The 27,541-nt window shown below is 54.8% G+C and overlaps 2 protein-coding genes across 2 annotated transcripts; both read left to right on the top strand.

The window, feature by feature from the left end:
* The first annotated feature begins 43 nt into the window (after positions 1-43).
* Cope (COPI coat complex subunit epsilon) lies at positions 44-12,266 on the top strand. Its single transcript, XM_055618674.1, has 10 exons — positions 44-218; positions 4,658-4,720; positions 5,692-5,792; positions 6,551-6,703; positions 7,687-7,740; positions 8,231-8,312; positions 9,923-10,078; positions 11,203-11,271; positions 11,970-12,044; positions 12,130-12,266. The coding sequence occupies exons 1-10, from the start codon at positions 93-95 to the stop codon at positions 12,175-12,177; spliced, it is 927 nt and encodes a 308-aa protein (XP_055474649.1). The 5' UTR covers positions 44-92; the 3' UTR covers positions 12,178-12,266.
* Positions 12,267-14,414: 2,148 nt separating this feature from the next.
* Cers1 (ceramide synthase 1) lies at positions 14,415-27,476 on the top strand. Its single transcript, XM_055618912.1, has 7 exons — positions 14,415-14,730; positions 16,756-16,915; positions 19,466-19,646; positions 20,740-20,901; positions 21,417-21,564; positions 21,672-21,781; positions 27,216-27,476. The coding sequence occupies exons 1-7, from the start codon at positions 14,482-14,484 to the stop codon at positions 27,256-27,258; spliced, it is 1,053 nt and encodes a 350-aa protein (XP_055474887.1). The 5' UTR covers positions 14,415-14,481; the 3' UTR covers positions 27,259-27,476.
* The last annotated feature ends 65 nt before the right edge of the window (positions 27,477-27,541 follow it).

Genomic DNA, 27,541 nt, shown 5'->3' with positions numbered 1-27,541 from the left:
CGTAGAACTACATTTCCCATAGTTCCCGGAGGTGGTGCCCTGCTTCCGGCCTACGTGTTTCCCAGGAAGAAGTCGGTTAGAGGTTTGGTGACATGGCTCCTCCGGCTCCCGGCGCGGCCTCTGGCGGCTCCGGAGATGTAGACGAGTTGTTTGACGTGAAGAACGCTTTCTACATCGGCAGCTACCAGCAGTGCATCAACGAGGCGCAGCGAGTGAAGGTGGGTGGCAGGTGGTGCTACTTCCGGCGCGCGCCCTGGCTTTGCTCAGCGGTCGCTGTTTCTCTTATAGCCAAGGCTGGTTTTGAACTGTGTAGCCGAGGCTGACCTTGAAGTCCTGCGCCTTCATTCTCCACCTCTTCAGTGCTGGGATGACAGGCTTACACCCCTGTGCGTTGCTCTTAAAATTCAATTGGTTGATTGACAGGGGCCCAGGCTAACCTGAAGTCAGGGCCACTGGCTCCATCTTAAAAACCTCTTACTAGTTTGTTTCGTGTCTCTCTCTTTCTCTCTTTCTCTCCCTTTCTCTCTCTCCCTCCTCTCTCGTTCTGTGTAAGTGTCTAAAGCCAGGCATAGTGGTGCATGCCTTCTATCCCAGCACTTGAGTCGCAGAGACAGGCCGATCTCTGTGTTCAGGACCAGCCTGATCTTCATGGGTATAGGTCAGTCGGATAATACTGCAACCCTGTCTTAAATAATAGGCCTGTGCCCGAGCGCAGAGACGCACACCTTTGATCCCATCACTCAGGGAGGCAGATACAGGCGGATCTGCCAGCCTGTTCGAGGCCAGCCTGGTGTACAAACTGAGTCCAAGACAGCTAAGGCTACACAGAGAAACCCTATCTCAAAAACAATCAGCCAAGAAAGAAAGAAAGAAATAATAGTAGGCCCAAACTGTAAGTGGTGGCGCATGCCTTTAATCCCTGCTTGGAGGCGGAGGCAGGCGGATCTCTTGAGTTCAAGGCCAGCCTGGTCTACAGAGGGAGTTCCAGGACTGCTAGGGCTACATAGAGAAACCTTATTTTGAATTCTAATCCCCGTTTAAAAAAGAAAAAAAAAAGAGTATAGTTATAAAAGGAAGACAGGGTCTCCTTTAGCCCAGGATGGCCTCAAACTCCCCATGGTGCTGAAGAGTGCTGAATTCCTGATGTTCCTGCCTCCCTCTGCAGTGCCAGGACCACAGGTGTGCATAGCCACACCCAGTTCATTCAGTGCTGCACAGCTTCAAGGCAAGTGCTCTACCAGCTAAATCCCAGCCCTGGTTTGTTTTCCAGTCCCCTAACCCAGGCTGTCCTCAGATTCGGCAGTGTTGCCTCAGCCTTCCACATGCAGGATGTGCCACAGCGCCCGCCTTGTCTTTAGTTCATAGAAGACGAGAATAGTGTTGGCAATAGCCAGGCTGTTCTTGACAACGTCACCCAGCCATTCATTCCTCCCTGCACATACATGTAGGAAACACACTCCTGCTGGGCTCAGTGGGAGATGGAGTTGATAGAACTCCAAACTTCCTGGTATATTAGCCTTGACAACAGAGACAGAGCAGGCAGTCAGAAAATGGCAGGAGAATGGGTTGTGGAAAAGGCTGGTGAAAACAGCCTACCATTCCAGGGTGGGACAGTGATGGGCCATGGCTTCTGCTTGTAGCATAGTTCTTACCAAGCTAAAATGTCCGAGTTGGTGGCTCTGTGTTTTGTTTAGGGTGCAGACAAGTCCTGTTTCCTAGCTTTTCCTGTGGGTATGTATTAGCTGATGACTTCCTGAGCTCCTAGAAGGTTCTCTCTAGTCCCTGGCTCTTCTCTTATCTCAGAACAGCCAGGTGTGGGGTCCGTCATCCTCAGAACCTTTATGTCTCCCTCTAGTTGCTTTCCTTATGTGGTAGTGTGTAAGTTCCTGATTCTGGACTCTCGGAATGCGGGACAATAAATATTTAGTATGTTGAGTCACCAGTCACTGGCCCAGGAGCCACCTCAGTGACCCTCTGCGAGCACAGGTATCTTCCTTTCTTCCTCTCCTTTCTGCTTTTTTTTTTTTTTTTTTTTTTTGGTTTGGTTTGGGTTTTGGATGACACCAGGGCCCCTATGTACCTGTTAGATGCTCTCTAGCCCCACCCTGTGTCCTTGCCCAGTGCTGAATGAAGTTTGGGTTACCTTTGTCTTATCTTTTCTTTTTTTAAGATTTATTTATTTATTTATTACTTGTACAGCATTCTGCCTGCATGTGTGCCTGCGCACCAGAAGAGGGCACTAGATATCACTATAGATGGTCATAGAGCCACCATGTGGTTGCTGGGAATTGAACTCAGTATCTTTGGATGAACAGCTAGTGCTTAACCTCTGAGCCATCTTTCCAGCCCCTCATCTTTCCTTTTTACACCTACCACAGGCCCACCACAGCCTCGCCTCAGACACCAGCCACCCCAGTGTCTGGGGACCTCAGGGTGTCTTGTCATAGTTCAGGCAAGTCCTTCAGCTTTCTTCCCAAGACACCTTCTGCAGCCCCTCTGGAACCTTCAGACCACAGGTGGCCTGGTCACACTCCTAATAGGGAGGGCACTAGGATTGTAGGTGGCTTGTGGCAGGGCCTCTCCCTGCTTTAACTTCCGGCCCCATGAGAAATGCTAGTTGCTAAACTGTGGTGATCAGGAACCTTTCAAGATAGTGTGGTCCTAGCTACTCCAGAGTCTGAGATAGGAGGCTCAATAGAAGCCATCCTGGGCTCTGGCTCAAATAAATGCATGTATCCACTCACCACAGAATGGCCTGGCCTGTGTGTCAAAAACTTCGGTGGGTCTAGTCTCCCTTAATTCATATTCCCACCTCTGTCTTTATTTGAAGTGCTGGGGTCTGTACACACTTCACAAGTGCTCCGACTTCTTATGGCTCCTCAGCCCACACCATTCCAGTTCACTTAGCCATTCCCCTGCTATGGAACATACAGGCCTTCAGCTTCAGAAAAACTAGCAACTCTCAATTGCCTCAATTCTTCTGAAGCTATCTGTCTTCTTCACATTCAGCTGTACAGCTCTGAGGAATGCTGGGAAAGCCTGAACTCTTTATCCCCAGCATAGAGTCCTGGCTGACCTTAAGCTAACTGAAATCCTCCATCCTCAGCCTCCTGGCTGCTGGGATTACAGGCTGGCAACTTCCACCAAGCAGGTTTGTAGGGTGCATCCCACCCTTATTTCCTGCTGCAGTGTCCTGGGGGCATTGGCCCTGCAGGGTGGTGAAACTACCTCTTTCATGGACGGGGCCGCAGAGGCTGGAGGGTGGCCACAGGGACCCCAGGCTGGCCATGTTTGATGGTGCCCTTCTCTGAATGTTCTTTGAGAGTCACTTATTTAGCCAGGCAGAGTGGTACTCCCAGCATGCAGGAAGCAGAGGCACGAACACCCAGCTTATTCTCAGCTACAGAGTGAGTTTGAGGCCAGCTTTGTCTTACATGAAAACCTGTTGGAGGATGTTTTGTGCACTGTGTATTCAGAGGCTGATTTCTGTGCCCAGAGATCTGGTTGCAGTCCAGATGTTGGTTGGCATTTCTTTCTTTCTTTCTTTCTTTTTTTTTTTTTTTTTTTTTTTTTTTCTCTTTTTTTTTTTTTTTTTTTGGCACTGTCATTTCTATAAAGCATCTCCTGTCTCAATATTGTGTAAAAATTACTCTTCACTTCTGATTGGTTAATAAAGAGCTGAACAGCTTATGGGTGGGGAGGAGAGTTAAGGCAGAACTTCTGATTGCAGTGAGAGGGTCCCAGGTAGAGAGCAGGGAAAGAGAGAGAGATAGAGGTGGCACAGTGAGAATACAGATGAAGCACAAGCAGCCAGGGCAAGACTAAGGTGGCAGGTAACAGGTCACGTGTCTGGGAAGTAGGCCAGTGCCAGGATTAGTGAGATTAATTTAGATTGAGCTAGCTGAGAACCTGCCCACCTATAGTGCCTAAAGCTGTTATTAATAGATATAAAGGTCTCCGTGTGATTGTGTAGAGATAGGCTGACATAGAGAGCCTGTACTTTTACATTTGGCACCCAACATGGACACCAATTCTTGTAAGGCCCTAGTGACTTGCCAGCCATAAAAACAAAGACATTGGGTCCTTTTAGTATTTTAAAGTTTAGGCCTTAGCTGGGAAGATTCTTAACTAGCTCATCTACATTAACCAGAATACCTAGCCTGGCCTTGCAACCTGGCTAGTATCCTCCCAGGCCTGTAGTCATGTCTGTCTCCTGGCAAAAAGACCCTACTTCCTAGAGTCCCTTTCTCCCTACCAGGAAGTCCTGCCTTCCACTCCCTGCCTCGCTAGTGGTCGCCAGCTTTTTATTAAAGCCAGTCAGAGAATGCCATAGGTAGATGAGGGAGGACAGAGACAAACCTTAATGTAACCCTGCTTCCCAAACTCCCCCACAGCTGATCAAAACCCAGATCAGCTGTGACCCGGGCTTGTGGGCACCCAGGGGGGCTGGCATGCAGCTGGTGTGGCCATAACAGCACTGCTCATTGTGACACCTGGGATGGCAGTGGAGCCTCAGGCTCACACTGAGATGAGATTAAGGTTTTCACACTATGTTTCCTCTGTGGAGGCTCCCTTGGGGCTTCTGGGTCTCCAGGGTTCCAGCTGAGGCCCAGAGCTCTTAGCTGACCAGCAGGCCACTCTGTCCATCTCCCCACAGCTGTCCAGTCCTGAGAGAGAAGTGGAGAGGGATGTCTTCCTGTACAGAGCGTACCTTGCACAGGTGAGTGTGGGTGGCCTGGGGAGGGGCACAGGTAACCTAGGAAAGCTGTGGACAGGCAGGCCGGGGTCTAAGTCAGGGTTCTTCATCATGGGAGGGGTGGGTCTGCGTGGTCTGAGGACAACTTGTCGGACTCCACTCTCTCCTTCTATTGCATGGGTCCTGAGAATTTAACTCTGCTCATCAGGCTTGGCAGTCTCTCACATAGCCCTGGCTGGCCTTGAATTCACTATTCAGCCCAAGATGACACTGCTCCTCATGCCTCCAACCTCCCCTGTGCACCATGCCTACCTTCATCATTACCTGCATCAAATTGTGAGGTGTATTTTCACCTATTTGTTCTAAAACCAACCCCGGCCTGTCACCCCAATACTAGGGAGGCTGAGGCAGGAAAAGCTCAGGTTTGAGAGTGGCCTGGGCTACACAGCAAGATCCTGCTCAAAAATACATATTTCTAGTAACCTATGAAAAGGTCTTCTTCACTCTGGCCCAGGGCGGGGCTGAGGTGCCCTGGGAGTGGAGCCTGACAGACAGCCTCAGCACAGAATGTGTGTCACCAGCCCCATCCTAGGTCCCATCCTTCTCTGTGTGGATCAGGGAAAAACTTGGTGTGACAGGGTATGGTGACAGGTATGTGATCCTCAGCACTTGGAAGATGGAGGCAGGTGGATCACTACAAGTCTTAGAGCAGCCTGGGCGAGAGAGACTGCAGCAAGGGGCAGTGTGGCTTCAGAAGTAGCCATACATGTCAGGAATAGGCCTGCCACGTGGGGCACAGCAGGCACTGCTGGCAGCGTGGTCCGAGCTACCGCAGTGGGGCGACCTGTGTGGCTGGTGAAGGCAAACCTGACCACCTTGCTGCCGCTGCTGGCTCAGAGGGCGCTGTGCTGGCTGGGGCAGTGTGTTGGTGATGTTGGCTGCGGGTTGGGAACATCCTTCAGGAAGGAAGGACTGATGTGCATCTGTGACCGTAGAGGAAGTATGGTGTGGTCCTGGACGAGATCAAGCCCTCCTCGGCCCCAGAGCTGCAGGCTGTGCGCATGTTTGCTGAGTACCTTGCCAGCGAGAGCCGGAGGTAAGGCTTGGCGGGGGGAGGTAGCACTAGGCCCACATCGCCTGGAGCCCAGGTCTGCTCCAACCTGCAGAAAGGGCGAGCTGTTCTTTCCTTCTACCCCTTCACTTCCTGGTGTCTCCATTTCCCTCGCCCACTTAGTGGAGGCAGAGATGGACCCTGCTGCACAGTGCTGTGCGAGGCTGGGGCATGGCTGTGTGTTGCGTGTGTGCTGCATGCACGTGGGTTTGCCTTCCATTCCCAGCACAGAAAAGGGCATGGGGTCTCTGGGAACAGTTCACCAAGCCTCGTCCCAGAGCCTCAGACCCAACCTGTGAAGGAGCCCGAGAGCGCTGTCCTTCCTAGCAGCCATTTGGCCACACCCAGGGCCCGTGTACCCTGCCTCCTTCACCAGAGCTCAGGCCTGCTGGTGGACTCAGCACAAGGCCTGGGCAGGGCCTGGAGGAGTCTCAGCCCCCAGAGGATGACAACTTCTGTCTCGTGCAGCCCTCCGCTGCCGGCCTGCCATGCCTGCTCCCACCTCTCTCAACTTGTTTTGCCATCTGCATGAGAATGAATGGCTCAAGGCTTCAAGGGCTGGGCACTGTGGTGGCATTTTAGATTGCCTGGTGCTCGGTAAAGATGGCCAGGCCACTCTGCTGCTCGTTGCTGTGCACCCCTGCACTGACACACCTTGGGTTCCTGAAGAGTGGGAGCCCTCACCGTCACAGGGCTGTGGCCACTCCTGCCTTAGCCTCCCTCAGAGCAGCCATATCCCACAGGGACGCCATCGTGATGGAGCTGGACCGTGAGATGAGCAGGAGTGTGGATGTGGCCAATACCACCTTCCTCATCATGGCTGCCTCCGTTTACGTCCACGACCAGAACCCAGATGCAGCCCTGCGCACTCTGCACCAGGGAGACAGCCTTGAGTGGTGAGTGGCCTGGAGCCTGCTTCCGCCTAGCTTGTCCATGACAGTGTCTCCCTGTTGTCCTCTGAGAGCCTCACACGCAGACACACACACAAAGAAAATACAAAGAGAAGGATCCCAGAGGGAGGGTAATGTGGGAATACAAACAAGTCTAAAGTTACTGAAAACTGAAGAGAAAAGATAAAAAATTAGGATAAGCAGGCCAGGCACCTCTCTAAAATCCCAGCTCCTAGAAAGTTGAGGGAGGCGAATCAAGGCATATAGACAGAGATATGCAGGGAGGTCACAGTCATGTGTGTGCTGCAGACCAGAGGACGGTTTGTGGGAGTTGGTTCTCTCTACCATGTGGACCCTGAAGATCAGACTCCAGTCATCCGGCGTCATAGCGAACGTGTACCCTCTGATCCATGTCTCAGATGCCTTAGGGTTTGAGACCAGCCTAGGCAACACAGTGAGAGAGCTTGTTTCAAGTTGGGACTGGGGCCGGCAAGGATGTTTTCCTGTCATCCCAGAACTTGGAGGTAGAAGGATTAGGATCTGGAATTGAAGGTCACCCTCAGCTAATCTCAAATTTGAGTCTATCCTGGGCTACTTGGAGCCCTGTCTGAAAGATAACAAGGGCAGATGATCCCAGGTTCCGTCTTGGAACTGGAGAAGTGAATAGAAGGGCACAGATGGAGTTGGCCACTGCTGGACCGCTCCTGTCTAGAAGGGGCAAGCCACATGCTTCTCTGTCTTCCTGGGAGCGGAGACGGAGGCTGTGAGGGCAGGTGAAGGTGTTCTAGACGTCAGCCACCCCACACAGAGGCAGTGGTGGGTCTGGACCCCTCTGCTGGGCCTGGGAGTGCACTCAGCATGGCCCACCGGCATGTCTGCCCCCATGGCGCCATGGAGATCCCAGATCCCTGTGAGCACACTGGCAAAGTGGGGTGTTTTTCTTGGCAAGGGTAGGAGCATGCTGACCACCACCTCTGCCCTGTCCATAGCACTGCCATGACGGTTCAGATCCTCCTCAAGCTGGACAGGCTGGACCTAGCCCGGTGAGCCACGGCCAGGACCACAGTGCCCAGACATCAGCCTCACTTCCCTGATGCTTCTCCTTATTTCTTCTGCTTCATACAAGTGACATGCCTCCCCCTGGGGTCCTTTGCTGGGAACAAGAGTGTGGGTGCTCTGCCTGTGTTGCTCTGTAATGCTGTGGGTGGAGACTGTCCTGCAGGGTACTGGGGGCTCTGCACAGCCATGTGGGAGTCCAGGTCCTGTCAGAGTGTGATGGGATGGGGGTGGGGCTGATGCTGGGGCAGAGGAGGAATTCCAGAGCCTGTGGAAAGCCTGGGGCTTACCCCAGCACCCCACAGCACACACCTGAGCTCTGTCCCCAGGGAGCATCTCTCTGGATCCCACTATGCAGGTGAGCCAGCCATGTCTTCTCCATGTCAGCTGGACGCAGACTGGCAGGAGAGTGTGCCAAGGTCTGTCCCCAGCTTCTGGGACCCCAGGCCACTCAGTGCCTGGTCTCCTATGTCCTAGGAAGGAGCTGAAAAAGATGCAGGACCAAGATGAGGATGCCACCCTCACCCAGCTAGCCACTGCCTGGGTCAACTTGGCTGTGGTAAGCCCCACAGGCATGGGGGTCTGGGGACTAAGAAGTGTCATGCCCATGGCTGCACCCCTCTGTCCAGCCATGCCTTACCCACAGCCTAATGGCCAAGCCCTGCAAATAGTGGAGGAGGTTCCTGGAGAGAGTGCTCCAAGCTGGGCAGCTGGCCAGCTCCCAGGCCTCCTAGATTTGAGCGTCTTTGCTCTGCTCTTGGGGCTCCTCTAACTGGATTGGTGACAGGCGGGCCATCCTTGGCTCACACTGCCCTGCCTCCTGGCAGCTGCCCTGTTCCGGTTCCTGGGCTTGGCCTGCTTTCCTGTGCTCTTTTGTCAGTAAGTCTTTACAAGAGCCTGGGCTCTGGCTTCACACATGGTCCTCCTCTTGGGTTGGAATGACCCAGGGTTTTGGAGTTTTACTTCCTTATTCTCAGTTTGGGATTATTTCTTCTTTCCTGGGACTGGCATGGAGCCCAGGTTTTTACCCGTGCCTGCCAGATTTTACTTACTGTTATATAAATTTAGTTTTGGGGGATTTTGTTTTGTTTTGTTTTAAAGACAAGTCTCACAAAGCCCAGATTAGCCATGTGGCTGAGGCTGGTTGAGGATTTCTGGTCTTTGTGCCTCATCACCCTGTAGTCCTGGGATCCAGGCACACACTCGCCTGGCTCATCCCCCACCTCTTTAAAAGACTGATTTGTTCTTACTTAGGGATATGTGTGCGTATGCATGCAGTGCCCAGGAGGCCACAAGAAGCTGTCAGGTCCCTCCCATGTAGTTGTGCGGTGCCCAGCGGGTGCTGGGAATGGGTCCTTTTAAAACATAGCAAGCACTGGTAGCTGCTTGCTGGCAAGGTTTTCTGGCAGCTGTCTTCAGCCCCCTGACATTTTTCAAAATTAATTTTTAATTTTTGATCCATGTGGTGGTGGCACACACCTTTTATTCCCAGTATTCTGGAGGCAGAGGCAGGCGGATCTCTGTGAGTTTAAGGCCAGCCTGGTCAACAGAGTGAGTTCCAGGACAGCCAAGGCTACAAAGAAACCCTGTCTTGGAAAGCCAAAAAAAATTAATAATTTTTGTTTTGAGACAGGGCTTCATTAGGTTGTTGACAGTGGCTTTGGGGTCACTGTGGGCAGGGCCATGTGTGCCGGAGTCCACTGCGGTGGGCCATGCATGTGCAGAAGCTCCTTGGGCCTGGCAGGCAGCAAGCACCTTCACCTGCCGAAGCGCCTCACCGGCCCAAGGCTTGACCTCCAGTCCTCCTGTCTCAGCCCTCAGAGTAGCTGGGGTGAAGGCCAGCTCTGACAGGCCTCAGTGCTGTTTTGAGATAATGTTTCCGTGTCCCAGGGTGCCTTTGAGCCTTCGAGGTCAGGTGACTCACTTCAGTGTCCCTGTGGTCCCAGCACATACACACTGCATCCCTGGAAACCCTTTCCAGAGTATCCAGTAGTGGTTAGAACTGGGCAGTGTGGCAGAGAGGGACTCCTGGCCCGTGTCTCACAGCCCTCACACAGGGTTCCCCCCAGGAAGTGAGCAGGGGCCTGAGCTGAGTTGACTCTTCTGGGCTGTGTTATGGAGCATGTTGGGCCAGCAGGTGGCCAGCAGTTGACGTGGGTGTCCCCACAGGGTGGTGAGAAGCTGCAAGAAGCCTACTACATATTCCAGGAGCTGGCCGACAAGTGCTCGCCCACGTTGTTGCTGCTCAACGGCCAGGCAGCCTGCCACTCAGCACAGGGCCGCTGGGAGACTGCAGAGGGCGTGCTGCAGGAGGCACTGGACAAGGTGGGTGGGGCATGCCAGCACCCCATTACTCACTATAACCCAAACAAGTGAAAACTCCAGTCATAGCTGGTCCTGAGATGGAAAGCGTAGGTGGCCTGAGTAGCAGGCACATGCTTTCCAGACCCACTACCCCCTCAGCTGCCCGCTGTGGGGCTCTCCAGGGAGACCCTTCACCCTTCAGTCCTTGTTCGTTGGTGTCCAGAGGGCTGGGGTGATGGACCTGACTTGAAATCAAAGAGGCACAGCTGGGCATGGTGGCTCATGCCTTTAATCCCTACACTTAGGAGGCAGAGGCAGGTGGATCTCTGAGTTCGAGTGCAGCCTGGTCTACACAGTGAGTACCAGGCCGGCCAGAGCTACAGACAAACAAACAAAAACGTTGGAGAGACCCCACTGGCAGACGCTGGGAGCAGGGGCTTTGGGCTGAGGTATTTCCTGGGCTGGCATTGCTTGGAGATGAGCCCTTACGTCATATGCTCAAGACTCTGAAATGACTTGAGGTAAGGCCTGTCACCACAGCACTCAGGAATCTACAACAGGAGGATTATGAGTTTGAAACCAAACCAAGTCACGTATGGAGTGGGCGCCCCATAGGGGAAGTCTGCCCAATTGCTGCTGGGTACCACCAGGCTGTGCACCAAGAACATGCTACTGGTTGCGCCAGACCCAGTCTCTCCTTAGGACAGTGTCGTGCCCCAGCAGTAGGCAGTGGTCTCCTGCCTTACCTGAGGTCAACAGAAGCCTTTGTGGCCACAGGCTTTGGGGCTTTTAGACACAAGTACACTGCAGTGGGACTTGGTGCATCTTGGTTCCCAGCTGCTCCCCCAACCTTCACCTGGCGCTGGTCTGCCCTGATGGAGAAGGGCTATCCCCTCATCAACTGCTGGGGAGTAGGCCTTCACACTTTCATGTGGAGCCCACAAAGCTTGGAAGACAGCTGAGCAGGAGGCACAAGGCCTCGGCCCCTCTGCCTTGCAGAGTGGGTGGGGAGGAACTCTGGGACAGCCGAGCTCCACCCACCCTCTCTATGGTGGCTTAGGCTGCCTGCTTTCTGGCCCCAGCCGGTTGCTGGTCTTGGGTTCAGGGCCTGGGTTTGCTGATTGCCTGTCCCCATCTATTTGCAGGACAGCGGCCACCCTGAGACCCTCATCAACCTCATTGTACTGTCACAGCACCTGGGCAAGCCCCCTGAGGTAGGCTGTAGCATGACTTAGGCCTAAGCTTCTTCAGGATGGTGGTGGAGACAGCAACAGGACAGGCAGAGTCCAGTGGGGACCTGAGGGGAAAAAGGAAGTTGCTATGGCTTTCTGCATAGATAAGCAGGATGCAGCCTGCTGAGCCCTGAGTCATCTGTCCCAGTAGAGGGCAGACAGCCCTCCTCCGTGCTGAGGAGTGAGCTAGAGCCTCCTTCATTTTAGATCCTCAGTCTGGCGGGGGGGGGGGGGGGGTCACACATGAGACGTCCCGCATATCAGATATTTACGTGGTGATTCAAAACGGCAGCGAAATTACAGCTATAACCTAGCAACAAAATACTATGTGTTTGGGGTTGGCACAATGTGAGGAACTCTATTAAGGGGCTGTGGCGTGAGGAAAGTGGAGAGCCACTGTCCAGGAATTAGGACATGTCAGCTCACAGAGCTTCAGCAACCTATCTCCCCAGTGTGTCCCATCCTGCCCCGGCCACTTCCTCTTGGAACCTCTGCTCCACACCTAAGGCTGGTCCTGTACCCGGCCCAGCTGCCTGGGCTCCTGCAGGAGAGCTGTTGGGGTGGTGGGGCACAGTGGCTTCTGTGGTTCTGCGTTCTGCTTGTTCCATGCCTGTCTTCCCCGTCACCCAGCCTATGTGCCCCACAGCTTTTGATCCCCATATCTGGCTAACCCCCCACAGGTGACAAACCGATACCTGTCACAGCTGAAGGATGCACACAGAGCCCACCCCTTCATCAAGGAGTACCAAGCCAAGGTAAGCAGGGAGCTAGGATGGCGACGCCTTCCTGATGGGAGAAGGCTGTGCTGCCTCATGCATGGTATCCCATCTCCCGCCACAGGAGAACGATTTTGATCGCCTGGCACTGCAGTATGCGCCCAGCACCTGAGGAGGAAATGCCCTGGTGACCCCAACTGTGTGCCAGTTGTTGTCGTCACTTCTTTGTCTGCCAATAAAGTCTCCACCGTCTCTGCCTGATACCCACCCAGCGCTCACTCGGCCACTCAGAAGTATGTGGGACGAGACTTGGAGGAAAGAGTCTCAGGGTCCTGCCTTACCGTACACCACCATTCCTACCCTCCAGACTCCTGGGTACCCCACCATGGTCCCCAAGCTTTCCCTACCCCTTAGTCCTCAGTCTTTCCTACAAACAACCCCAGGTAGCCTCGGCATGCAGGGAAACTGAGGTACAGGCCCAACAAGCAGCCATCATGAAGGATGTTTTAAGTCACTCCAGGGCTTACAGGGCCACCACAGTGTAACACGATGGGCATGGGGTCACTGCCAGCACCATCAGCCAGGATTGACTCTTGCTGGGTCCTGCTTACCAGACACAGCTACAGTGAGGGGCCCTGAGCACACAGGCTCCAGCCAGACAGGAAGGAAGAGGGCCAATTAGTGCTGTGATGGCCCTGCGGGCTGTATCATCAGGCCAGGCTCCAGAGGACAAGCCTGGTGAGATGGCCCTGGGCCCCTAGTCATGCTTGTGACCTCACCTTAACTGCTGGAGTAGCCACCTGACAGCAGCTCAGATGTCACTACAGAGCAGAGCATCCACTGATACCGGTGCTGTGGCAGGAAGGGACAGGACATCCGTGGGCCCAGCAGCCTTAGCACAGAGCCCTGCTGGCTGCTCAAGCCTCAGTGCCCAGGAGCCCTTGTCCTAAGCCTACACCACAAGTCCACCCATACCTCATGGGCAGGCACCTCACCTCCACTGCCAAGGAGAAAGGCTAAGCAGGCGTCTTCCCTCACAGGTGGGCACCATGTTTGCCAGGAGGGACTGCAAGGGCCCCAGTCTGTACCCCGCCAGCTGATAACTCAGGAGGAAGTGCGAGAACCTCTTATCTACTTGGGTCTACATTCAGGGATAGTTCGTGGTGGGCCACACCTACCATTTGGGCATTCCTAAGGGGGAGGTGGGAGGGTCAGAAGTTCAAGGCCAGCACAGCTACATCATGACACCCTGTCTCAACACAAAGGGGCTATGAGATGGCCCAGTAGTGTGCCTTCTCCAAAAGCATGAGAGTCTGAGTTTGGATCCCTAGTATCCATGTAAAAGCCAAGGGCACAGGTGACTCATGTCTGTAACCCCAGAGTTGGGAGGCTCTCAAGGGCTCACTGGCCATATGGTCTCAGTGAGAGACCCTGCCTCTAAAAATGAAGGGTGGGTCAGTAGTTTAGAGCTCTGACTGCTCTTGCAGAGGACTGAGGTTCTGATCCCAGCAGCAGTGTCCACCCAGCCAACAACAGCCTCCAGGAATCCACCTTCCAGTCCCTGTGGGCACTTAGACACATCAAAGTTTATAAATACCAACTGAGGAAGACGGTGGACATCTGGCCTCCACACTCGTGTGCTTGGCATGTGAGTGCGCATGCATGAGGCGGGGATGTGGCGCCATTGGTGGAGTGAGCAAGCAGCATGCACAGAGTTCAGCTGCCACACATGGCGATGCACGACTGGGAAAGCGGAAACAGGGAGAAGTGCGAGTTCAAGGCCTTCCTCAGCTACCTTGGGATGTTGTCTCAAAAACCAAAAATGGCCTGAGGCAGTACTCAGTTGGATGGTCAGCACAAGAGGCCGTGCGGCTCTTGAGTCAATAGAGCAGAAGAAACAGACCAGGCTAACCTTGGTAGTTTTGGCTCCAGGAGGATGGTCTTCCGATCTCCCCTAGCCGACCTCCGGGTAACTCCCCCCACCATCTGTCAGCTCCCTATCTACCAGTGAGCCTGTAGGCGCCGGACACGGACAGGCTCCAGAGCCGGCTGCAGCTACACACCCAGGCGCTCTGCACTCAGGAGCCGGGTGGCAGAGGGTGGTGCGGACCCAGGCATTAAACTCTCATTGCATTGATACGTTGCGGGCCGGTCTGTCCTCACCTTCAGGACGGTAATTTGGTGGCAAGCCTCCTCACTCACGGAGCCATCTTCAGAAGAACCCCAGGGTAGTGGGCAGGCTGAGCAGCGGACCACTCAGGGCTCGAAGACCCCTTGGTCTCAAAACAGCACCGTGGGAGGGCAGCAGGAGGGGCGCCCTGCACCCGAGGGGCGGGGCCTGAGTAGACCACACCCACTTCTTGCTCCGGCGGGCGTCTGCGCGCCCCTGGCCTGGCTGCAGCGCGTGACGCGGCGGAGACGCGCGGCGGTCCGGACGCGTGCAGGCAGCAGCGGGGACGGCGGGCGAGCGGGTGGCATGGCGTCTGCGGTGACCACCACCGGGCTCGAGGCCCCAGAGCCCATGCCGAGCTACGCACAGATGTTGCAGCGAAGCTGGGCCTCGGCGCTGGCGGCCGCACGGGGCTGCGGGGACTGCGGCTGGGGACTGGCGCGCCGCGGCCTGGCGGAGCACGCGCACCTGGCTGCGCCTGAGCTGCTGCTGGCCGCGCTCTGCGCTCTGGGCTGGACAGCGCTGCGCTCGGCGGCCACCGCGCGCCTCTTTCGGGTCAGTGCGACCTGGGGGCCCCTGAAACTGCATGCGGGAGAGTGAGTGGGGCCTCTGCTCACGCCTCCCTATGTCTGTGGTGGCCGCTAGAAAGTGGGGGGCTCCGGGCTGGAGATGCCCAGGATGTTGGGGGCCTCAGAGCCTATCGCGAGACCATTTTAACAGGGTGGAGTGGGTGCTGGGGTGTGTCTGAACTGGGGCGATGCTGTGACGGATTGGGGCTCCCACAGAACGTGGGTATTCTGGGTTCAGGGAAACCAGATCCACACCCTGTCCTGGGTAGTTTTCATAGCATCTAGGGCGATCCGCTCGGTACGGCCTCTGCGCTGATGTGGACCCGAGGATTGACCTGGGGACCCTTCTAGGAATCAACTTGGGGAACAAGGATCCTAGATCCTGGACCAGGAGGCCTCGAGGTGCACAGAGGTCACCTGTGCCCTGTGTCACGGGGAGTTGCTGTGTCTCCACCCGGTCTGTGCAGTCGAGGCCCCGCCCCTGTCTGTGGTCTTCATCATCCCTGAGAACCAGGGAGAGCACAGACCTGCGTGTCCTGGGCCACGCAGAGGGGCTCAACGTTGGCAATGACCCCCTGTCTTCAAGCTTGGATTCTGCCGCTGCCCTGGGGCGATGGTCAAATGTTCCGGTTTTGGCGACTGAGAGGCCACCGCCCAGGTCTGAAGAGTGACCCTGGTGGTGATGACATTGGCACCTGACCCTCTCCACCTCCCCTGGGGAGGGGCTTCTCGGTAGCATTTGGGCCAGTACCGTGGTGGATACTCCCCAGGGGACTAGCTGGGGCATCCTGCCCCTGTCTTACTGGAAGTGGCAGGGGGTGCGGGGACAGAGAGCATTGTGCCAACAAAGGGGCCTTTCTCTGCTGGTGGGAAGAAGCTGCTCCTTGTTAGGTCAGGACAGAGTGTTGCCAGCCCACTAGCCCACCCTGCCTGGTGTCACCCACTGGAGGGAGCGGCCTCAGCCCCCAGCTGCTGGAGAGAGGTGGAGGCGAGACTGAGGACAGCCGGCTCACAGGGCACCCGGGTGCCCAGCTGCCTTGGCGCCTAGCTGGGGTGCTGGAAGCCTTCAGGCAGCTTGCTGCCACCTCAGTTCCATCCTCACCCCTCCCAAGAAACGGGCGGAGGGGCTGCCCCATTCTCCAAGCTCAACTTGGCAGCAGCCTGGTTGCTAGGGGTTACGGGAGCTGGGCTCTGGCTGTCTCCATGACAACCACTGGGTGTTCTGGGCTCATCTGGGCCCCTCAGCCTTGAGAGGAAGGGGGCAGGGTTTGGCGCACAGCTCTAGTGCTCCGCCGGGGTGTTGGAGCCTTCCCTGACTCTAGTCAGCCCATTCCAACAGTTTTTCTGTAATTTTGAAGCCCAGGCTGGTCAAACTCATGACAATCCTCCTGCCTCCGCTTCCCAGGTTCTGGGGCAATAGGCATGTACCGCTGACCTTCTAATTCAGGGTACACTACCCTGTGATGCCTCTGGTGTCCCCAAAATCAGCTTGCACATGACTCCCTTTTACTTGTTCCACTCTTCCTCCCTCTGACATCACCCTCATTCTCTTAGTAGTCCCCAGCCTGACAGTCTTTGGTCCCCCAGCTTCCTCTCCCAGGCACTCCCCCTCTCCCTCTTCCCTCAGTTTTCCCTTCTGCCTTCCTCCCAATGGGCTTGGGGGGGGGGCATTGGTGTTTTCAAGTTTCTCTGCCCCCAAGGGATTTTCCTTTAACCATCATTTCCCCTTCTGCCCCTCCCTGACATGCCCTCATTCCTGCTAGGAAAGAGCCTCCCAGGTTCTGGGGACTCCATTGCTTCAGGCCTGGTGTGCTGTGCCCCCCCTCCCAGGCCACACAGGACAGCTGGAGGCTAAGTTTAGCACCTCATGGCCACACAGACACAGGCTCTGGTTACCCCAGACGAAATGGGCAGAGAGGACCAGCCTTCTGAATGCCACTGAGCCTGGCAAGTCCCCAGGGAGGAGCATCGAGCTCCCCAGTGACAACCATTACCCACCATGTCCCCACAGCCCCTGGCCAAGCGCTGTCGCCTGCAGCCCAGGGACGCCGCCAGGTTACCGGAGAGCGCCTGGAAGCTGCTGTTCTACTTGGGCTGTTGGAGCTACTGCGCCTACCTGCTCTTGGGCACCAGTTACCCTTTCTTCCATGACCCGCCCTCTGTCTTCTACGGTAGGAGTCCTGCGGGCCCAGCACAGGGGGTGCTGTGGGCGTGGGGTAAAGCCAAGCCTGGCAATCCAAGCACAGTGGTGCGTGCGGCATGTGCACACAAGCACACACATGCACTCAGGCACACACACGCTTGCACTCGCACACTCTGGAATGGGCCTAATGGGAGACCTCGATGGAAGTCTTGATGTCAAGCCAGTCCCAAGAAAAGAGCCCTGGACGTGGGGTGGATACAAGGGGGTCCTGCCTGAGGTGGAGCTGCAGCTCACAGACAATTGCACAGACTCAGCGCAGGATCGCTGGGGATTTGTGGGTGTAAAACTGTGCGGTGGGGGGGTGCTTCATGCTGGGGGGTGTGCTATGGGAACCGCCGGTGACCTGGGAGGCGCTTCTGGACATGGCAGGGGAAGGAGGAGAGGGTGCTGGTGGTGCGCCGCTGGGTCCTGAGGCCACATCCCCGCCTGGGAAGCACTGCTCAGTCTCCTTTCCCTCTGTAGTCCAGAATGGCCTCAAGCTGGGGACGCTCCTGCCTCAGCCTCCTGAGTGTATCATACTCCAGGAGCAGCGAGCGGTTTTGAAAAGGAATGCTGTTAGCTGCCCTTCAGTTTGCTTTCATGTAGATAACTCATAGTTTTGCTTTGTGTTGTTATTTTGAGATAGGGTCTTCTTATGTAGGCCTGGCTGTCCTGGAACTCACTCTGTAGACCAGGCTAGACATGAATCACAGAGATCTGCCTGCCTCTGCCTCCCTCAGTACAGCGATTAAAGACATGTACTGTCATGCCCACCTGACAAAGCCATGGCTGATGTATGATTGGACTCATGTTTGGATGAGGGGGCTGTGTGTTTATTGAGCACGCACAGGCCTTTGTGTGTGTGTGTTTTTCTGGAGATGGAACCAAAGCGACTCTGGCATTGTGGATAGGTGCAGCAACTGATCCTGTCCTCATCCCTCACTGGGGGTTCTAGGCTGTCCCTCTACCCCTTGTCATCCCCCCCACCCCCGAGCCACTGCCCCAGGCTTAAGCATGGTGTACCTGGTTGGCTTGTGCTAGATACAGTCAGGAGGCCCCAAACCCTCCAGACAGCCAGTCTGTTCATAGCAAGAAATAGCAAGAGAAAATGTAGGGGAGGGGCCTGGGGGCTCAGGGAGGGTTAGCAGGGACAGGGAGTTAGTGGAGGCGACTGGCTGTAGTGTGGGGCAGGAGAGTAGACACACTGTGAGGGGCTTCTAGCGGATGAGGAGAAATGGGGGTTCTCTCCCTTTTAAAACTTACCTGTTTAGATCAGTGTGGAAGGGGACACCTGTGTGCCACCATTTGCACATGCCCATGAAGGCTAGAGAACAACTTTTGGGAGCTGGTCCTCTCCTTCCATTATGTGGGTTCCTGGAATCAAACTCAGGTCATCGGCTTGGTGGCAAGTGCCTTTTCCCCCTGAGCCTTCTTACGGATCTTTCTGGAGTTTGTACAGGATCTCATGCAGCCTAGGATGGTCTCAAACTTTTACCATCCTCCTTCCTCAGCCCCCAGAGTGCTGGGTGGGGGAAGGATGACAGCTCCGCAGAGTGACTTCTCTCCTCCCACCCTTATGTGGGTTCTGGGGATGGGATTCTGGTCTCCAGGCATGCAAGGCGAGCATCTTTGTCTGCGGAGCCGCCTAGCCCCATGAATCCCTCAGTGACTCTGTTACTTGGCTGCCAGAGCAGAGGCTGTGAATGCAGCTGGGGACCACCCGGTTGTCACAAAGGCCCAGATAGACTCAGAGGACCTTGGCCGGCAGAGCATCATGGCAAAAGAGAGGAGGAGGCACAAGTGGGGAGCAGTGGGTGGGGGACTCACCTGGTAGGAGAGAGGATTCCTGAGTGAAGACAGGTATACCTGGAGGCCTGGGGCGGTCGAGGGGAGGGCACAGGCCCCCAGGCAGAGCCCTCTGTGGGAGACCCCCCCGGCCTGAGTGAGGTGTCCTGGGCCAGGCGTTGCCACAGGAACCCTCTATCTGCTGGGTGAGCCTGGAGAAATGTAGCCAGGCATGTGCATGTTTGTCATTTCCACAGCAGGTGTTCTCAGGCCGGCCTGGGTTACACAGGAGACTCTAAAACACAACCAAAAACAAGCAAACAAAACAGGGATGGGTGGTGGGGAGCCTGCCTGGCGTCAACCAGCTCTGCTGCCTCCGCGTGCCCGGTCTCCCAGCACTCAGGAAGTGGAGGCAGGAATGTGGCTTCTGGGTCATCCTTGGCCACATAAGTTTTGAGGTGAGCTTGGCTGTATGAGACCCTAACTCAAAAAGAAGGCAAGGCTGGCGAGGTGGCTCCCCTGGCAAAGGCGCTCGCTGGTGCTTACCTGGAGTTGATCCTCGCCCCAAGGAAGGAGAGGACGGACTTGTGAAAATTGTTCTCTCACCTCCATAGGGCCGGGTGTAGTAATTACATTCGCAATCAATAATCTTAGAGATAAAATGGCTTAGGGCCACCCCACATTCAGAGGACACATGCTGTGCGAGGCTGGTTTGGGAGGCCCTGAACATGACCTTGACTGCGGCTCTTCCCAGACTGGAGGCCAGGCATGGCGGTGCCCTGGGACATAGCCACAGCCTACCTGCTCCAGGGGAGCTTCTACTGCCACTCCATCTACGCCACCATCTACATGGACACCTGGCGCAAGGACTCTGTGGTCATGCTGGTGCACCACGTGGTCACCTTGCTCCTCATCGCCTCTTCCTACGCCTTCCGGTGAGTTCATGGGGGGTAGGCGGCACGTGCAAAGGGCCTGGGGCTGGTGACAAAGCTGAGGAGAGAGCCAAGAGGGATCCCAGGTCAGGGGTGTGCAAGGCCTGGAGAGGGGCTCCGAGACCCTTTCCTCATCCACTCTTCACTCCCTTGGGCATAAGCCTGTGTGATACCCCTTTCAAAACCTTTCACACTTGCTTATTTGTGAGGGTGCGCCGGTGTGTTATGTGGAGGCCAGAGGACACCTTTGGGAGTTGTTTCTCCTCCCACCACTTGAGTCCTGGGGATTGAACTTAGGTCATCGGATTTGGTGGCAAGTGTCTCATCCACTGAGCCATCTCGCTGACCACTGACACACAGCAACTCAAGGGGGGATCCAGAAACACGGCAGATCTGGTGTGCTAGAACCCAAGAGCTGAGACAGGAGGATCGCTTGAGCCAGAGTTCCAGGCCTGAGCTAGAGTAGGGCCCTGTCTCTGATCAAGAGTAACGAAGCTGGGCAGGGCTGAGACAGGGGAGTCTGTGTGGCTAGGATGGGCCAGTGAGGCTACAACAGACCCGCCCCAACGAAGATAAGGGAGGCAGGGAAATGGCTGAGGCCAGTGCATGGGCTGCTCTGCATACACATGGTGGCTCAGCTGGGACTCCAGGACACTGGTGCCACTGTCCCCACAGGCGCTGGTGCCCGAGGCACTGGCATCCCACACAGACAACAGATTACACAGTAGTGAGAGGGGCTGGAGCCACGGCTCGAGGTCAACAGCTTGCAAACTGTTCTTTTGCTTTTTTATGTATATGGGTGTTTTGTCTGCACGGAGTAGCATCCCCAGGAAGTGGAGTTAAAGGTGGATGTGAGCCGTCACTGGGCGCTGGGAACCGAACTCCAGTCTTTGTAACGGCTGCCCCATCATTCCCGGCTCAGTTCCGGGCACCGTGTCAGGTTGTGTTCAGGGGATCCAGCACGCTCTCTGGGCGCTGCAGACACTGCACGCAGACACACGCTTAGACACACAGTTAAGTAGTAATGAAACCCCACCGTATGGCCTGAGCTGATGGCCCCGACCGCAGGCCTGGTGTGACTGTCCCTACCCTGCAGGTACCACAACGTAGGGCTCCTCGTGTTCTTCCTGCATGATGTTAGCGATGTGCAGCTGGAGTTCACCAAGCTCAACATGTACTTCAAGGCCAGAGGCGGCACCTACCACCGCTTGCACGGGCTGGTGGCCAACCTGGGCTGCCTCAGCTTCTGCTTCTGCTGGTGAGATGGGTAGAGCATCTGTGGCTGCGTGGAGCCAGGCAGGAGAAGGCTGTGGCCCAGAGGGTGGGTGGAGCCAGGCAGGAGAAGTGTGGCCCAGAAGGTGAGTGGAGCCAGAAGGGGAGGGGTGGGGCTTCCTGGGGGTAGAGGTATTCATGGATTGCGACCAGTGGTTGGGGCGGGATTACAAGGATAAGAGACAGGGCCACGGAATAGCCCATCTAGCTCAGGGCAAAGCCAGCCTGGGGCTGGGGTGATCTTGGTGAGGTGGGTTAGGCTAAGCAGGCGAAGACTGTAGCCTAGTCCCAAAAGGGCTGGGCCTGGGCAGACCCAGAAGGCTGCTAGGCAGGGAGGGGCCAGGGTCTGAAGGCATGGTTGGTGGTAGTAGGAAGGGGTGCAGCAGATGGATCAGAGGATCCACTGGTGGATGAGCTCAGAAGGGAGCAAGGGGTTGGCAGAGTCAGGAAGGGGTGCTGAGGCCGAGGAGCCTGCTCGTCCTTAACCCCGGTCTCCCCCAGGTTCTGGTTCCGCCTCTACTGGTTCCCGCTCAAGGTCCTGTATGCCACCTGCCACTCCAGCCTGCAGGCCGTGCCCGACATTCCGTACTACTTCTTCTTCAACACCCTGCTGCTGCTCCTCACGACCATGAACGTCTATTGGTTCCTGGTGAGTCAGCCCCTACCGGTCCTCTTCAGGCCTGTGAGGGGCCTGTGCGCAGCTGCAAAGGACCTGTGGCAACTGTGGGCCTCAGTAGCGCTTTTCTCCTCCTGCAGTACATCGTGGCTTTTGCAGCCAAGGTGTTGACTGGTCAGATGCGCGAGCTGGAAGACTTGAGGGAGTACGACACTCTGGAAGCTCAGACTGCCAAGCCCTCCAAAGCCGAGTGAGTGAGACGGGCTCAGCCCTGAGCTCCTTCCTTTAGGAACAGATATTGGTGTGAGCCCCTGAGAATGCTGGGAGCCCACGGTGAAGCAGCCTGAGACAGAGGCTTGGGTCTGTAGCCAGAAATGCAACATCTGTGGATGAGACAGAGAGGGGCCTGCCAGACATGGGAGCTGTTTGCTAGGCTGGAAGGAATGAGCAAGAGATTGGGCCAGACCCAGCCATGACCGCCAGCTCCCAAAGGAGAGCAAGGACTGACGAAAGCCCAGGCGCTGTCCACCTGGCCCTGGTGGCTTGCAGTCTGGGGTTGGCTCAGCAGGCAGGCAGGAACTGGAACGGATGCTGGGGATCGGTGGACCCCTGGGGCTCTCTGCCCTAGGCTGGGTAGACAGGTGGGGTTTGGGGCATGCAGCCCCTGAGACAATGTGAGGAGCATCAAGCAAAAGCAAAGGGAAGAGGCTGTTGAAGGCTCCGATGGTGCAAACCAGCCAGGCCCTGGAATACGGTAGATGCATCAGGCAGGTCCCATGGGGCAGGAGGTGAGGAAGGGGAGAAAGAAGCTTTAATAATTTTTTTTTTAAAGGAATGGAGGAAGAGGACATAGTTTTTACAATTATCTACTATCACGGTGGGGTTGGGACGTGCCACAGTGGGTGTGTGGAAGTCAGGGGACACCTTCTGAAGTCAAGTCTCTCTCCACATGGAGCCCCAGGGATCGACCCCAGGCCATCAGGCTTGCCTGCAAGTACCTTTCCCTGCTGAGCGGTCTTGTTGTGCCTACATTCTTTTGTTTTACTTTTTTAGGTTAGTTTCTATTTTCTGTGTGGGTGTCTGCCTGCATGTTTGTGCGTACATGTGTGCGCAGTGCCCAGACGGCTAGAGAGGGCCTTGGATCCCCAAACAGGTTAAAGATAGATGTAAGCCTCCAAGTGCTGAGAACTGAACCCAAGTCCTTTGAAAGAGCAGTCAGGGCAGGTGGTGGTGGCACACACTTTGAATCCCAGCACTGGGGAGGCAGAGGCAGGTGGATCTCTGACTTCAAGGCCAGCCTGGTCTACAGAGCTAGTTCCAGGACAGCCAGGGCTACACAGAGACACCTGCCTCAAAAACCATAGATAGATAGATAGATAGATAGATAGATAGATAGATAGATAGATAGATAAAGGAGAGGAGGAGGACGGGGAGGAGAGCAGTCAAGTCGGTGGCTCTCAACCTCCCCAATGCTGGACCCTTTAAAGCAGCTCAAGTTGTGCTGACCCCCAGCCATAGCTACTTTGTTGCTACATTGACTGTAATCTTGCTGCTGTTATGAACTGTGATGTAAATGTCTGATACCGCCCCTGTGGGCTCTCAGTTGAGGATTGCTGCCCTAGACCCTGGCCCTAAGTTCTTGCCTTTAAAAGTTACTTGTGCATTCTTTGTGTGTATGGATGCTTCTCTGCACGTATGCCGGCGCACCGCCACCGCCTGTGTGGCTGACTCAGAGGTTTGCAGGGCGTCTGATCTGAAGAGCTGCATTTTAGTTGCTGCTAAATCCGGGGCTGCAGAGGAACTGTGCTGAGGCCAGAGCTAGTGCCAGGGCATAGTGGGTGGCCTAGTTTGCTGTGATGAAATACTGACCAAAAGCAACTAGGGATGAGGGAGATTTTGGCTCATACATCCCAGTCAGCGAGCCCAGAGAGAAGTCAGAGCAGGAAACTGAAGCAGAGACCTGCTGCATTGTTCCCATTGCTCACTCGGCCTTCCTTTCTTTCTTTCTTTTCCTTCCTTCCTTCCTTCTTTCTTTTTCTTTCCTTCCTTCCTTCCTTTTTCCTTCTTTCCTTCCCTCCTTCCTTTTTCCTTCTTTCTTTCCTTCCTTCCTTTTTCCTTCTTTCCTTCCATTCTTTTCCCTTTCCTTTCCTTTCCTTTCCTTTCCTTTTCTTTCCTTTCCTTTCCTTCTTTCCTTTTTCCTTTCCTCCTTTCCTTTCCTTCTTTCCTTTTTCCTTTCCTTTTTCCTCTTTCCTTTCCTTCTTTTCTTTTTCCTTTCCTTCTTTCCTTTTTCCTCTTTCCTTTCCTTTTTTCTTTTTCCTCTTTCCTTTCCTTCCTCTCCCCTCTTTAGTTTTTGAGACAGGGTCTCTCTGTTTGCCCTGGCTGTCCTGGAACTAGCTCTGTAGACCAGGCTGGCCTTAAACTCACAGAGAGCCTGTGCCTCCCAAGTGCTGGGATATAAGGTGTGTGCCACCACCTCCAGACAACCTATCTTATAGCACCCAGGACACCTGTCCAAGGGTGGAACCACCCACAGTGGGCTGAGCTCAATCAATCAACAAAATGCTCCACAGGCTCGCCTATAGGTCAGTCTGGTGGAGGCCTATTCTCAGTTGAGATTCCCTCTTCCCAGTGACTTCAGTTTGTGTTAACTTGACAAAAACTTAAATAGTACAATTGACACACAAACACATCACAACCTCTCTCTTATTTTTCTCCCCAATATCTCACATTATGTTAATGTTAACTGATGTTAATGTTAGTGTTATAGAAAACACAGAAGAACTTTTACAAGTCCCAAATCTTACAAGTTTTATCACTTGCTAGGCATGGTGGCATGGGCTTTTAATCCCAGAATTTAGGGGACAGTGGCAGATAGAAATTTGTGAAGTTCATAGCCAGCCTGGTCTACATACTGAATTCCAGGCCCACTAAAGCTATGTAGTGAGACCTTGTCTCAAAAAACCAAACTAGCTAGGTGGTGGTATGCATTTAATCATAGCACTCGGGAGGCAGAGACAGGCAGATTCCTGTGAGTTTGAGGCCAGCCTGATCTATACAGAGCAAATTCCAGGACAGCCAGGGCTACACAGAGAAACCCTGTCTTGAAACAACAACAAAAACAAAAAATTCCATCAGTTAAAAGTTCAACCACTCTTTAAATGTATTCAAAGTCTCTTTAACTGTGGACTCCTATAAAGTTTAAAATAAAGCATTTCTTACTCCAAAATGGAAGAACCAGGATATTCATAATCAGATAGAGCAAAACCAAATCCCAACTGTGTAACTTAAATCTGTGCCTCAGTGTCACAGCTGGGGATTCACCAGATCTTCTGGGCTGTAAGGGACGTGGGCTTCGGCATACACAGTGTACCTTGTTTCTGCTCCTGTTGGCTCCACTCCACTGCTGCCAGCACCCTCCCGTGGCCCTGGAATCTCCACCTTCACTGGTGGCCTCAACCTCTCAGTGACCCTTCATGCCCTCAAAGCCAGTACCACACTGGAGACCCTTACGCTGTACAAAGAAGGTGACCCCAACGCTGACCCGCCCGAGGAAATACTCCTAGGAAGACGCCACCTCAATGATGCTGGTCTCAGCCACAGCTGATTCCTAGTCCCAGTGGACAAGAAACTGTTAATCCCACTGGGCGAGAATAAGACCACTACCACAGTTTTTGAGCCAGATTTGAAGGACAGTGGACAATGGCCAGGTCCGTACTCAGAATTCCCAGAGAATAGCACTTAACTAGTCAGGTTCTTAGAAGGCCAAACCCATGAGGCTACGCACTTCCTGCCTCCATGCAGTGGGGCACGCACCCTGACATACTTCCTGTCTCTGTACCTCTGGCCTATGTGTGATCAACACATTCTGTGCAGTCGGGGCAGCTAGCCTTGCCTACAGAAGTGAAAACACAAGGTTTGTTATCTCACATGAACAACAGCCCAGCATGCCAGCAGGCAGGCCTTATGTCAGAGGCATTGCTGTTTTATAGTTCTCTTGAGCACAGTGATTTAAACTTAAAACACAACTTTAGCCCTCACAAAACATTACATTTACAGTCCTGATAGAGCCATTGTTCTTTTTAGTGTCTGTCACCGGGGCATGATGGCAACAAGCCCCATGGTAGCCAAATCAAAAGCTGGGGTCATGTCCTGAGCTGCAAGCACTCAGCAAATAGAGCAAACCTCAAGTTGGGCGAGGCCTAAAGCCCTGAAAGCTGCTCCTGGGACATACTTCCTCCTGAAAAGCTGCAGCCTTAAATTCTGCCCCCACAAGTCACCAACAGAGGACCAAGTGTTCACGTACAAGGGGTCAACTGAGTCCAGGGGCCCGGGATCGGGGTGCAAAGCTGCTCACAGTGCAGAGGATGAGGTCTCTGAATGCCCATAGGTGGGACAGCCAGTCTGTCTTGCTCTGATGTAGGCGAAACCTCGGAATCAAATAGCTACCGAAATAGCTTGCTTGGGAGAGCATGAGGCGGAAGAACCAGTCAGCTTCTGGCTTCTGGCTGACTACTGTTTGTCTAGATGGGGTCCAAAGCAGGGTTACATGTGCTGGGGATACGGAGTTTATTTGGGGTCTCATCTCGGGTGTGCTGACCTGAAGTGGTGTCTTTTGTTTTACTTTTGAAGACAGGGTTTCTCTGTGTAGCCCTGGCTGTCCTGAAATTCACTCTGTAGACCAGGCTGGCCTCCGACTCAGAGGTGGCCTGCCTCTGCCTCTTGAGTGCTGGGACTGAATGCATGCACCACCACCACCCAGCCCTTACAGTGAAATGCTTAAAGTGGAGAGATGGTGAGGACATATTGAGGAGGCTTCTAGAACATTCCAGAAGCTCCCACAAGGCTTAAGAGGAGAAGGGTAGGGAGACGCTTAAAAGAAACCGAGGAAGGAAGGGCTGTCTTGCTACAGAACGCATATAGAAAAATGCCGCTCTGCAGGCATGACCTCTGACCTCCAGCCCTGGAACCATCTGCTTGGCAGAGAATACCAGGGACCCCCTGTCAGCCAGCCAGCTCCCTGTACCCCTCCCTTAGGAGCTGGCTCAACTGAAGGTTGGGAGGAGGAGGGGCGGAAGCTGCTGGGCTCTCCCTTCTCAAAGGCGCCTCAGTCTGGCTAATAACTCCTGCAAGTCTTGCTTAGCCATCAGGCTGCCACTCTCCAGGTGTCAGAGGATGAGACTTACTGTAGACTAGTGTCTGGCATGGTGGCACACGCCTTTGATCCCAGCACAGGGATCCCAGCAGAGGCAGGTGGATCTTTGAGTCTGAGGCCAACCTGCTCTACAAAGAGAGTTCCAGACTAGCCAGGGCCACAGAGGGACCCCCATCTCAAAAAAGAAGGCCCCAAACTTCCCATAACTGGAGCTGTCGGGGTACAGCTTGGCCATAGACCAAGTGCCTACTAGCATAGCTGAGGTCGGTATTCTACGCCCAGCACTGAAGGACCCTGCGAATTTGGCCAGAGGTTCTGAAGAGGAGTTTGGGGGTCAGGCAGGCACACAGGATCTTGGCAGGGATGGACTAGGTGCAAACCAGGGAGCAAGCTGGGGCTGCCTGGTCAGTTCTACCTGCCTGGGAGCAGAGAGGGTCCCTGCGGAGGTAGAAGTAGGGGAAGGGAAGATACTCAACAAGGAGAGGGAACCATGGAGTTCCCAGACTAGTGTGTCTCGACTTCTGGCCCCTAGGAAACCGCTGAGGAATGGCCTGGTGAAGGACAAGCTCTTCTGAGAACGCTGTCCTCAACGCCGGCCTTCCAGGACTCAGTCCCACCCTACCTGGGAGACCGGCCCCGCCCCTGGAGACTCGACCTCTGGAGGCCTGGCCCCGCCTTTGGGAGCCTGGCCTCGCCCCCAGGACGCCAGCCCCGCCCTAGGATGCAAGATGCGGCCCTTCTCCAGGGATTTCGGCTGCCAGCAGCTCCGCCCTCCAGGTCACCTCTCGACCACCCACCTTCTGACGGTCGTCTAGGCCTGCCCTCCCGACCAGTGAGGTCCGAACACGCCCCCTCCAG

Source organism: Psammomys obesus, unplaced genomic scaffold (assembly GCF_907164565.1).
Source record: "Psammomys obesus unplaced genomic scaffold, mPsaObe1.curated_primary_1811, whole genome shotgun sequence".
In the NCBI taxonomy this organism is placed as follows: domain Eukaryota; kingdom Metazoa; phylum Chordata; class Mammalia; order Rodentia; family Muridae; genus Psammomys; species Psammomys obesus.
This window is presented reverse-complemented; position numbering and strand designations above follow the sequence as displayed.

Excerpts from the sequence above, each read along its gene's own strand:
- Cers1 (XM_055618912.1), top strand. The coding sequence starts at position 14,482 with ATGGCGTCTGCGGTGACCACCACCGGGCTCGAGGCCCCAGAGCCCATG. Across the intron at positions 16,916-19,465 it reads CCCGCCCTCTGTCTTCTACG|ACTGGAGGCCAGGCATGGCG; the intron begins GTAGGAGTCCTG and ends GGCTCTTCCCAG. Across the intron at positions 21,782-27,215 it reads GCCAAGCCCTCCAAAGCCGA|GAAACCGCTGAGGAATGGCC; the intron begins GTGAGTGAGACG and ends TCTGGCCCCTAG.
- Cope (XM_055618674.1), top strand. The coding sequence starts at position 93 with ATGGCTCCTCCGGCTCCCGGCGCGGCCTCTGGCGGCTCCGGAGATGTA. Across the intron at positions 219-4,657 it reads ACGAGGCGCAGCGAGTGAAG|CTGTCCAGTCCTGAGAGAGA; the intron begins GTGGGTGGCAGG and ends ATCTCCCCACAG. Across the intron at positions 7,741-8,230 it reads GACAGGCTGGACCTAGCCCG|GAAGGAGCTGAAAAAGATGC; the intron begins GTGAGCCACGGC and ends CCTATGTCCTAG.